The following is a 12870-nucleotide window of genomic DNA, read 5'->3' on the forward strand; positions in this document are numbered from 1 at the left end:
TCATATGCTCACAAATGCTTCTACAGTACAATTTATATTGCAGCTCAATGAACTGCTTTAGTCACTGAGAGTAAAGCATTTACAAGAATTAAGCCGTTTATAATATATGCTAGAGAGTATGGAATTAGCTTTTATCTGTATAGGTGGATGCTGAAACTTTCCAGTCTTATCTGTTTTCTATAGTGCTGAGCTACCCCTGCAACTACTTTATATGCAAACAATCACACTGGTAAGCCTCATTATTCTGCTTGCTAACACAGGCATTTGTTTGGCATTGTAACTGCATGTTATCAGTTCAGCATTTAATTACGCTGTAGTAGTAAAATACAGTTGACTCACATGAGACACCATCAGAAAGAGCTTATTTTGCCTCAGCTAAGTAAAAGAAAACTTCTTTGCATTAGGCACTAGCAACTCTGGATATTTTGGGGTGCTGGAATAGTTCAGATAGATCTTACTGATGTGAGAGAAAATTGTTATGAAGGAAATATATGGTATGATGGCAGTGTGATCTGTGACTTAGTTTTCAGAATGAAATACCTGCATTTTTTAAGATTCCTTAAATAGCATTTGCTGCTTGCTACAAAATGTATATTCATCACAATTGAGCTTTAATTTAAAATATTGTGTTTGAAAGGAAAAAGAATGAAATAGTGTAGATCCTGAGCAATAACAGAGAAACTGGAGCATTTATACAGTATGAGTCTATTGCTAAGAATTTTTAAAAACACCTTTTTGAGGGTTGAATGTTAGAATAGAAAATCTGTGTATATTTACAAGCTATACTATTATATAGTTAGTTATATAGGTTAGTATACTACACTATATCTTACTGGTTTGCTAGTAATATATTATTATCTTACACTATCTATTTGTAGGTTAGAATGTCATGAATTTTCAATAAATGTATAAAGATTTCCAGTTTCCACTGGGTTTTTTTCTCTCTGTGCCCACCCCAGTAGGAGACTTCAGAAGTCTCAGGACAAGTATTAATTATCTTGCAGAATCCCCACAGGCACTTTATTTTACAGTTGTTTTTGTGACTTTTGTTGACATTCAGTCCATTGTCACTTCTTGATGGGGAAAATCACACATCCTGCCTTCAATCCAAATCTTAATCAGCTGATTATTTTCAAAAAGTTCTTGAGGATTTTCTCAAGGTTTATATTGTGCTGAGGCAATGCAGCCCCATTGGAGATGCACTAGATCTGTGTTTGTCTTACTCTCTCAAAGTAGTTTCCAACTAGCTTAATCAAGAGATCAGACTTGGTGAGTCTGTGAACCTTCTCAACTGGCATTATGATTGTATGTCATAAATAAATGTACATGTCAGAGCACATGTGTTGGTCATACCATGGTGCATCCACCCTTTCTCAGGCGTCCCATGGGGTACATGTTCCTTCAGTAACTTCAGCAATGTAATGCTTCTGCCTTGTAGTTTTTGTTTGGTTGATAGAAGCATAATACAGATGAATAAAACACATATGGAAATCATCTTCCTCTTCTTCCCTTTGTCACTGCAGAGCTTATGGTCTGTACTGGTGTCTGTTTGTCTTCCTGTTCCTTGTTCAGGTGGTAGAGGTACATGGAGAAGTTTATTTCTGTGTTAGCCTATCTGACATTTCAAGTTTGTTAAAAACCTCAAATGGCTTAGAAATTTAATTTTCTTCTTTGGAAACACCTCTACCTGTATACATTCTCCTAAAATTTTACAAAACTTTGTTGCTGATGATGTGGACCTATATGAACTGCCCTAATGTTAGGAAAATATGATAGTAATTTTAGAAAGTTACCTGTTGGTTTTGAATTGGATTTTCTCAGATGCTATAATTCAGCTGTTGTTTTGCCTTGCTGATTGCATGGTACAGCAGTGAGATTTTCCAGAATAACACTATCCCCAACTTGTCTCCCTCACTGTTGCACTGTAAGCCCTGCCTCTGGGAGTTGTGGTGCTAGATAGTTAGAGTACACACAGTGGGAGTCATCTCGTCTGCATCATACAGTTGTTTAATTTCAAAATAGTTACATCTGTGTGTGCAATAAATTGGTTTATGCAAAATTTAGTTTGCTGATAGGCTTCTGGTTTAATCTTCCAGTTCTGCAGCATGCCTGCCTGTGGAGATTGTAAAATGTCATACATGATTTTCACTGATTGACAGAATATTTGGTGGGTGACTGTATCCTAGGTAGGAAAAGAAAATACAAGAGCTGTTCCCATAAGGTGTTTCAGACACATTGTAAAGCAAAATTACAAGTGTGCATACCCTGTCCAGGTATTTTTGCTTCGATATTGCAAGTTTTTCGAAACTCCATGGCTGAAATAAAATTTATATTTTATTGTTCATTCTAATTTAACAAAACAAACAAAAAAATGACCAAATTAACCAAAAACTCTACCTTAAAATATCACTTGAATTTAGTTGTGTTTCTGTCTTGTCTTTGGCACACTGTCTTAATACAATTCCAGAATAATCTTGAATTTTTCAGCATGGGATAATTATGGGTAATGTCTGCCTTAGCTTGCCCAGGTGATATGAACAGAGCGTGTCCAGATTATTTGACTTAGTGGAATGATTTCTGACTTCTAAAAATTTATTGAATAAACTCTTGGTTTGATGTGGCCATCAGTATTCTGTAACAGAGTACCAGTGTTTTGCTACTGAAATAAACAATTTCCTCATTACTCTCTTATTTCCAGTGACTAGGTTTTAAAATCTGTTAACACTGAGGCTGCTGTGAAGCCAGTTGGATTTTACAAAAATTGAAAGCTTTTACTTAGAAAATAATTCCAAGTTGGTAACTCGCAGTTACCAGCTGGGTAGCTCCCAGTAATAGCTGGGAGTACCATCAGAAGCAAAGCAGGTAACTTGCAAAGCAATCAAATGTTGTGTTATTTTTTCCTAGAGTCTCTTGGAAACAGAAGATGGTGTCTCAGCCTCTGCTGGGCAGGCACAGTACCTACCAGGAGCACCATCTTCTTATGGCGAGGATTGCTTGGTTCACTCCAGTCCAGGGAAATGCAGGAGACATTCTCACAACACAGCCGGGGCATCTTACTCCTGTGTCTGTGTGTCCCGGGCACCAGGCAGACGCTCTGCACTCCTCCGCAGTCACTCCATCGAGAGTTTTGTGAGCATTGGTTGTTCCCAGAGGTGCCAAGGATACCACCCCCATGCCAGAGGCGGGGACCTTCTAGAGAAGCACTCGGAATGCTTCACTAAGAGCCACAAACCTTTCACTCCACGCACCTTAATATCAGATGCTAAATCTTCCCTGTCAGAGTACAGGTTTTACACTCCTGCTCAAAGGAGGAAGAAAAATCGCCGCAAAATACAGCTTGTGGAAGCTCAAACACAGACTGATATAAGCAGGTACAGAGATCGAAGCTTTATTTTGGAGCTCTGGAATTTAGATGTTATCATAACATCTTCATAAAGGCGAGACGTTTTGCTCTCATTACATTTGTATAAAACCAGAATAATTATACTGATGCCTTACTAGAACTAACTACTAGAATAATTATTCTAGATACACCTTAGCAAAAGCTAGAAAAGAATGTGATTTTTCTTTTTTCATTGGCATTTTTTCTGTCTTCTTTCTGGAACAACTGTTTTAATTTATACAGATTGGATACAAAGTGCCACTAAATTCAAACTGTGGAATCTCACATCTGCCTGGGAGAATCATTCCCTCTCTCTTCCCTGTGCTCTCTGATGTATAGTTCTGTCTTGTAAAGATTTAACCAATATAAACATGCAAGTAATTCCCATTATTGCCCCTGTAGTCTCATGCTTTCCAATGCTTTCCAGTCTGTTAATTAAGATATCGTGCACACATCCTTTTTTAACTCTTGATTGCAGCTCTTTGGTTTTTTTTTAATTTAAATACCTTTGTGTATACCCAGTATAAAATATTTTAAACAAAATTAGTGTCCATTTGCATTGAACTTCTTAGCAAGTTAAACAGTTCTGATTTAGTTTTGTTTCTGCTGATACTACCTTGTAAAGAGGAATCTTTTCCCTTTTGTGTCCTCCATGCCTGCATGTCCAACTCCAGTTTTGTGTGGAGTTGGACATGCAGGCGGAATAAACTAGGAATTTCCTAAGACTGGAATTATGATAGCTTTGGCTCTGTATTGCAACTGTTGCTTTGTTGGCTGTGGGTTGTCTATTTTCCTGGTGCACTTTTAATTTTAGAATCATCTCCATTCTTAATTCTGAACAATTATTTCAAATAATTCTGTTATCCCCTGCTAATATGCAGCTAAATAATTCATTTGGATCACCTGTCTGGCAGAAATTTTCTGTACTGTCCAGTACTACATTCTGTTGAGGTTGATGAGACATTTCCACAGTGGCACTGCTATTCTCATCCTGCATTTTTTGAAAGTAGTCTACTTGGGAATCTAATACCTCTCTAAATTTTGTAGCTTTTCATCTGCAGACCAAGTGCCTGTGAGAAAAGTTACAGGTGAAAAGCAGAAGATCAAATCAAAGGTAATAATGTATCTATCAGTCACCTGGGTACTCTTCCCACCACCATCCCTGTGGGGTAATACACTTCATCACTGCCACAGCAGTGAACAGCTGATTTAGATGTTCTTCTCTCTATTGCCATGACATGACTTGGTTCCATAGAGGAGAGAGAATTTCAGAACACTGAGTGAAAACTATAAGAAAAAACACTGAGGCACATGAAGAGATCTCTTTAATTTTATTTTATTTATTGTTTCTGTAAGTGCATTATCAAATATCTGCTAAGGCCATAGATAATTGGCACATGACTTTCCAACAGAAGGTGTCCCATTTGTCTGTTTACCCAGTTTCTCAGAAAATATATGGAATTTCTAGGGCTGCTTAATCACAGCGAGTTAATAGATTCATTTTAATGGCAAAATTCGCTGTGTATTTGCACTGATAATAAAGACTTTTGTTTCTCTGTTGTAGGCTGAAGATATAAGATATACTTTGGATGAGCCTGAGAGAGGAGTGGATGGTTTTCAGCACTGCGACCCAAGGTGCCTGATTTACAGCAGGGGGGAATACTTGAAATGTTCCTTTCTATACAGCTGGTCCTTAGGCCATAAGTCTTCACTAGCATTTCTCTTTATGTCTTTTCACAGAACTTTTATTGGGTTTTTTATATCAATGGCCTTTCCCAACTTCAAAATTCATGCTTTTCTTGTGATAAGTTCCACTGGGAAGCCAATTAAGAGAGCTCTGAAAAATATGAAGTTTTTTGGTCAGAATTGACTGATGAGCCATTTATACAGTTGTTAGTGCTGTACATCTGAGCTCACAGACTGCATAGTATTATAACTAAAAACTGCATTGCAGGAGCATTTCCCACATCTTTTTCTGAAAACCCAATACTGGGAGAGCTGTAATACAAGAGCAGTGTTGGAAATCAGACCAGAGCCCAAGGGCTCCAAGCTGATTCTCCTCATTGCTGACCTAAGTGTCACACATGACTCGCTGATTTTCTCTCTGGCCTTTTCATACAAGGGCATATTTATCTAAGGAGAAAAAATGTACTCTGAGTTTAAAAGCATTCTTCTGGCTAACAGAGACTGAATAGCATCTGAAGTAGCACCAAGGACTTCTGAGCACTGCATCAGGGGAGGTGTTGTAATACACTTGAACTGTAGTCTTTCAGGTTTCAGTGCCAGCAGGGGATTTTGCTACTGGAGCAGGGTTTAGGGGTGTTATGGTGGGGATTTTTGTGAAAGAGAATCATATAATGGCTCCAGAAGAAAATTACGTGTAAGGTAGTATAAAAGGGGTTTAGAATGTTTTTTTTCTTGCTCTCTGATTTTGTGATTAGAGAGACATCATGGTGTCCTCAGAAGTCTTCACCAAAGAGAACTGACGATGCTGAGTAAGTATGCTTTTAAACCATTTTTCTTCTCATTTACAACATCAAACTAGAAGGCTTTCCTCAAAACTGATGAACTTCAAAAATAGAACACTTAAAAAATTTTATGTGAATCAAAATACAAAGAAAATTCATTTTAACTTCAGAAGATTGTATAGTGCCTATAGTTTGTTTCCATTTTTTTTAGGTCTGTAATCTCTGAAGCAAATATTGGCAAATGAAGCACCAAATTGAAAGGCATTCTTACCACATTTCTGCACTGAAATTTGATGAAAATTAGAAGAGTTTTGAGTTATATTCAGAAACACTATAAAGCTTCATCAAGTGGCCTTGGAAAAGTCATTTAATTCTTTGTGCTTTAGGACAGCCTTGTACATGCCTAACTTAAGGCTTATAATAGAGGTCTCAAATACCAGCTTTAGGTAACTTCCTTGACTATAGAAGGAAACAAAATTATAACCTTTAGGCACAATAACAAATTTTATGTAATGAAAATCGTGCAAGATGTATTCCATTTTTTATTTTCTGTTTATTAAGACTGGAGAATGACTCAGTAGAGTTTGATTGGATGCTTTGGGAGACTTAGAAAGATGCTGTGAAAGAGAAACAGCACTGAAATATTTTCTTTTGAGTTTTTCTTTCCTGTTATCTTTCAAGCAGAACTCCAGACTTTTTGAGAGAGTCCAATTTAGTGTAATTGGCATCAAAAACTCTTTTAGAGGTACTAAAATAGAGATAAGAGGTGAAAGTCACATCTCACACTAAGACTTTATCCATTGAGGAGATGTATTGAAATGAGTTGCTGCCAAATAAGCAGTTAAATAATTTTCAGCTTCCATTTAGGACCAGCAATTTTCAGCTGCAGTGAGATTCTCTAGAAGTTCCTGTGGAAGCCTATACCCAGAGCATCAAACTGCAGTTGTTCATTTTTTTCCCAGTTAGCTCCCTTTTCTTGAGTGCAATGCAGGTTCTGAACTCTTGCCAAGATTCACTGATTCCCTTGCTCTGGATCTCTGTGCTAATTTATACCACAACAGAAAGTTAGCATAAAGACAAAGCACCATGACCACCTTTCTAACAGTCTCATATTTTGCAGTTTTTTATTATCCAGATTGAACAAAAGGTTTAGTTTGTTGTGATAGACTCACCTTCTATGAAATATAACTGCTGATACAAGAACTATAAAATCTTCTTAATGGCCTTTCCAGTGAAGGTGATGAAACCTACTAAAATATGTCATATGTCATGTTTCTATGGTAGAGCATTTAACATTGGGGTTTCTATTCTCCCTGCAGAGAAGAGGAACTTTTGTATTTAACTTTCATTGAAGAAGTAACAAATGAAATTCTTAGACTTGGCATATTTTCTAGCAGGTAGGTTACAGTTGTTTTCAATTTTGTAATGCTATGTCAGAAACCCATGGACTCCATAAGTAAGGGAAGTAGTGATTAGTAATAATTTCTTTATACACACATATACACAGTTAGCCTTGTTTTTGTTTGGTTTCCTCTTCTTTTTTTGCTTTATGTAAGAAAGGGAAACTAGGAAATACCTTTGGGTCATTGACTTTGATCTGCTGCTATGTACCATGAGATAAAAGCTTCTGTCAAAAACTGACCTGGAAACCTAGGTGGAAAAATACTAAAAACTCATTTTAGTCTGCAACATTTGTTTTGCTAAATAAACTGAGCTACTAATCTTTTACACAACAGGTCCTTTGTCCCCCTTCTGTCCTTCCAGTTCCAGTATGAATTCAGTCTTCAGCATGGGTTGCAATGGTTACATTCTCTTGCAGATAAAAGTTCACCAACTGCTAAATCAGAAGTTTTTTCAGTATGATACTGGTTCTTTCTAATAAAGAACTCTAAATTTATGCAAAAAAAATTGCAGTATTTCTATACATACACTGAATATATATACAGAATCTTAACCCATTTTGAAATTCTGCATTCAAGGCAGTCTAATTTCATAATATTCTGATGTTGCTTTGAGTTGATAATGTTCCCAGATGGGTTTGCTATTCTATGTGCTCTTATTTTTTTCTTCTTATGTCAAGGCTGTCAATAAGAATATTAAATACACCCAGTAAAAAATTAATCTTTAAGAAATTTTGAGAGCAGTCTACCTCTGGCTATTTTACAGTAATTTTTTCTTCCACTAGAACCCTTCTTACACTTTTTTTTTAATAATTTGGCACATAAGGTAGGTTAAATTCACTTGACTTTCTAGAATTCTGTTCCAGTTACTGTGTACTTTTAGTTGTCACAGAACACTTTCTTTACAGATTTTTTTTTTCTCATTCAACCTAAGAAATGGAAGAGAGGTCTCAGGACTGAGGACTTTTCTCTGAATTTTTTTTTTTTTTTACTGAAGTTGGATTTTATTCCTTCTCTTTATTTATTCTTGTGTATAGCAGCCACTGTGGTGCATTCAAGAGATTTTGGATGCTTCAGCATGCCAGTAGAATTACCACTGGATTGCAGCACATAGGCATACCAGGTCAAACACACACATAGCTGTACTGCAAGTCACCACACTACTGCCATGTGCTGCCCAAAGCCAAGTCTGCCTGCTGAGCACGTGTCCAGTGGGTTGCTGACTACAGGTAGCTCTCTTTGTGACAGAGTGGAATTGAAACAGTCTTAGAAGTGCCATTCAGCTAAGAAATGGAAATAAAAACAGACGGTCATTAGGTTATGTACATGTGGTAAAAGTTGGTTTTCCTCCTGTGAAATAATTTGATTTTTATTTACAGGGTTCTGGATCAACTGTTTGAGTGTCATATAGAAGAAAATAAGAACCGCCTTGATGAGGTATGTGCTGCCCTTACAGTAGTCTCTGCATATGATTTAGGTGACATTTCCAAAGAGCAGGGCAAATGCACAGGTATATTGGAGGGTAAAGGTAACCAGAATACTCAGTGGGGAGCCTCTCTCTCTCCATAAATGAGATCTGCTCACTCATGGGTCACAGCAGATCAGGGGTCACAGGTACAGTGACAAAGAATGGAGTACAGGCAATTCAGTTTGGTGACAGTCAGTGTTTCATTTAGTCACTTGATTGCAAGGAGCCTCTCTCCCTTTCCTTGTGTCAGAGTTAAGCCATGTGTGAGCAGTGCTCAGGTGCCATGGGGCTGGAGAAGTGTCAGCCTTTTCCTCCTTCACCCCTTAGGGCAAAATGCGCCAGATGTTGGTTGTGCTGAAATCAGACCTTGGCTGCAACCAGGACAGCGACACAGAGCCAATCCAGGCAGGTCAGGAAGCCTCGGGCCCAGTGGAGCAGCAGGAGTGTGATACAAGAGAAGAGCTCGAGTTTAGCCTGTGTAAAGATCACAGGCTCAGGAGAGCTACAAAAAATGAAGAATTCCTTGAGACCAGGGACTTGTCATTAAAGAAACCAAACAAATGTGGATCACTGTCCTGGAGCAAAAGGTCAAGGGAGACACGGGGCAAGGAGGACTTCTCAGAAGATAGCACAGAAATGATGGGTGCTGGGAAAGAGTCTGATTTCCGTGGTGTGGTATTTGAAGAACACCTGGACGCTTCACCCACCCGTGAGGCAGCTTCAAATTTGTTTGTTTGCGACAGTGATTTCGAAGTCAGTAAGGAACTTGATGAACTTGATGAAAACTTTGCAGGGGCCCTTCACATTTCACCTAGGTATTCATAACTGTAACCAAAACTTACCTGTTAGACAGGGATAGAGCTCTTTCTGTGGTGAACTGCCATTTATCAACCAATAGTAAGTTGTTAGGTTTATTTTGAGTTATTTCTGTTTAAATACTGCTAAGATCTCTGTAGCAGGATACTATTAATTGGACATTAATCTCTGTGTAAATTAGATCTTAAAGGATAAAGAGTCAGTTAAGGATCAGTTATCAGAAGAATTTTTTGTATTTTGCCCATAATTGTATAACTCAAACTTGAGAATATTAAAACTAGATTTATATTTTTAGAGCTTTAATAATAAGTTATGATTTTTTTTAATTTAAATAAATTAATTGATAGCGCAGTTGTGATCCTGCTATAAAGATCTGAGATGTTGTAGTCTGCAAGAATTCAACAACTTAACATAAACTTAACATCAAATAATGTCCTCTTCCAGAATGGACAAGCAGTTCCACCATGTAGTGTACTATGTTACCATTTGCAGAAGCCCACCAATGAAAAATCAAACTATTTCACAAGAAGAAAATCCAAATTTTAACAGATCTATGTAGATTAATGACTGCAGTTTTTTATTTTCAGTTCTTTACTGAATGTGACTGCTATGTTCAATTTCTTGCACTAATGAAAGCCATGGCATAGCATTCTGCATCAGACTTTGGTTTTGGAAAAGGATTAAATTACTTACTGTTTGGTGACTAGGACTGTGTAGAAGAAGACACAGCAGGCACCTTGTACAGAAAATGGAAAAGAGGTGGTGGTGGTTTAAGTTTAAATTGAAGTTAGTACATGCAATGTACAAAATCAACCCAAGTGTCATTGTTTAATCAGAGTACAGCTATTGCCTGACATTCCTGTTGCTGCAGAATGGGCTTAACAGGTTCTGAGGAAATGCTGACACATGGTTACATTGTCTTGCTGTAGATGAGGAACTAGGAGAGGTGTTAGGAACCTGGATAAAGCCTGTCCTCTGACATCTCCTAGGGTCAGTTTCTAACCCTCTTCCTCCAAGGACAAGCCCAAGCTGTACCAGTTCTTACAAAACAACTGCCACCACCTGTCTCCCCTGTGCCTCGTGAGCATCAACCAAAGTCTGTGACTGTTGGCCAGAGAACCCATTGCAGCTTAAAAGAGCTCCAACAGACACAGACCACTGCTTCACTTACGAAGCACAAACTTTTAGACAAAAAGCAAACGTCAAAAAACAGCTAGAGGAAGGCAGTCAGAGAAAAACATATTTGGCACAATCAGCACTGCCGTGCAGAATGCAATTCCCAAAGGAAGCAAAAGGCACTTTCCTGGGTGCCTTGTCCACAATAATAAATTGCACTTGTTGACAATGACAGGAGACCAGAGTTTATTTTAGCCAGATACATGTGGCTGGGCAGATGGGCACCAGTTGGCTGCCTTGTAAGCCTGGCCTGCAGCATGAGTGCTCTGGCTCACTGAAAATCAGGTGAGATAATGTGAGGACTTCTACATTCTCCCATCAGAGCCTGTCTTGTTGAAAATATGTGACCACCGGGCTGAGTCAGTGCAGTGCAGGGAGGGTTTGTCCTCAATCACAAGTGATCACAGACCTCCTCCCATCCTCAAGGAAACTCCATCTCTGTTCCTTACCCAAGGTAGCTGAACAGAAAGGATGCCCTAGGAAACTTGTTTCCACTTTACGAAGAATTCTGCCCCACAGGAACTGGTTCAAAAACTAAAGAGCATGGTTAGATGCCTTCAAGTATAAAGCCTCTTTGCTCGTCAGCCAGGACTTCACCCATTCTTCGGGCCCTCCACTCCAAGTTCTCCATTTTTGGTCAATAATAGGAATTTAGAGTTTTTTTCCCTTCCTATCGCTATGCTTGTGACTTGTACATCATAAAAAATGTCACTTTGGCTTCTGGTCTGCATGAGTCTGATTAAAGATTAGTAAGAATTTCACATTCAAATTCTGTAAATTAAAAAATACTGTAGGAAAACACTACAGCAGTGAACCTCACAGATAGGCACAAGTAATGGCATACTCATTTCCTGTAACATAAGTACAAGTAACATAAAAATAAATAAAAATCTTGACCATATTTCCTGTCAATGAACTGTCTCAATATCAATGACATTTTTTTCTGGGTAACAGCAATTTCAAGGGGGAAATAAATTGATTAAGACAGATCTTTCACAAAGAAAGCACCTGTCTGCCTAAACTGTAAGTGTGAATGTTTACTGGATCCACAGTGAAATGTCTGTTAAAGAACCAGAGAATTACACACCCCAATATCCAGCAACTGGAGTAGTGAGTCCAGTCCACAGAACTGGTTTCTCTCATTGTAGAGGCATTCCTATAAGATAGTAGGGAAAAAATATTCTAGATAAATGTTACCTATATAAAATCAGTTTATCTGCAGATCCAGGAGCAAATTCAGGCTGCCTGGGATTTAAAACTTTCTCTCTTCTATTCACATTTAAGATGGTGCTTAAAACGTAAGTTGTTTAAAGACCTTGATATGCAAGCCTGACCCACATCACTGATAAGATTAACCAACATTCCAAGGTTTGGGGATTTTTTCTGAGGGTTTTAGTTGGTTGGGTTTGAATTTTTTTCTCACATCACATTTTACTTTGTGTTATATTCAAGTCTTGGCACAAGCAGTAGCAGAACAAGGTAGTCACACACCATTACATGTCTGAATCCTTCAGATGTAACAAATCTAGGAGCAGCCTGTAGCACTGATCTTCAGTGTAAAGACTTTTAGACTTTTTGTGCCCAGATTCATGTGGGCCATGAGTACATACATCATAACATCAGTGTTTTTTCAAATAGACAAAAGCTTGCTAGTGTTGCTTTGCTGTAACAAAACGACCTCTTATCTTTAAAGCTACAGTTTAGTCATCACTGCTCTTTTTTTCAAAGGTAGGATTCTGTTTATTTGCAAAGCAAAGTGGGGCTTTTTGGTCATTTGAAGTAAAGATTAACGGGATCAAAGAAAAAAGGTGCTTACATGTCTTAGGGCTGACCAGAAAACAACCAGCTTCAAGCTGTCCTTTTATCCTTGATTCAGCCAGTGTTTAAATCTCCTACAGAGTTTTCATTTAGGCTTAACTGCAGAATGCCCTCACAATTTTGTTTCTCTGCATTTCTATACACTTCATCATTTATAGCTATGCAAGAGTAATTGTAAGAATGATGCAGCTCAACTGACAGCATTTCACAATTCAAGTACAAATGGCTCAATTGGACAATGAGGAAAAAAGAGCTACTTGTTTCCTTAGCAATATTTTGTGCAATGTGTAGGAGTAAGAGAACTAGAACATCAGCATAAATAAAAATTAGGCCCAGGAGTTT

The 12870-nt window shown here is 38.0% G+C and overlaps 1 protein-coding gene across 2 annotated transcripts in view; it reads left to right on the plus strand.

Moving 5' to 3' along the window:
• The window catches only part of SPATA7 (spermatogenesis associated 7), a 34543-nt gene extending 22932 nt beyond the window's left edge, over nt 1-11611 (plus strand). For both annotated transcript variants that reach the window (XM_030240674.2, XM_030240676.2), the window contains 7 exons: nt 2905-3371; nt 4430-4496; nt 4947-5017; nt 5824-5877; nt 7170-7247; nt 8630-8687; nt 9046-11611. In XM_030240674.2, the coding sequence (XP_030096534.2) occupies nt 2905-3371; nt 4430-4496; nt 4947-5017; nt 5824-5877; nt 7170-7247; nt 8630-8687; nt 9046-9543 (1293 nt within the window). In that variant the 3' untranslated portion in view covers nt 9544-11611. The remainder of the gene's footprint in view (nt 1-2904; nt 3372-4429; nt 4497-4946; nt 5018-5823; nt 5878-7169; nt 7248-8629; nt 8688-9045) is intronic.
• The last annotated feature ends 1259 nt before the right edge of the window (nt 11612-12870 follow it).

This window comes from Serinus canaria, chromosome 5, assembly GCF_022539315.1.
Source record: "Serinus canaria isolate serCan28SL12 chromosome 5, serCan2020, whole genome shotgun sequence".
NCBI classification, from domain to species: Eukaryota; Metazoa; Chordata; class Aves; order Passeriformes; family Fringillidae; genus Serinus; species Serinus canaria.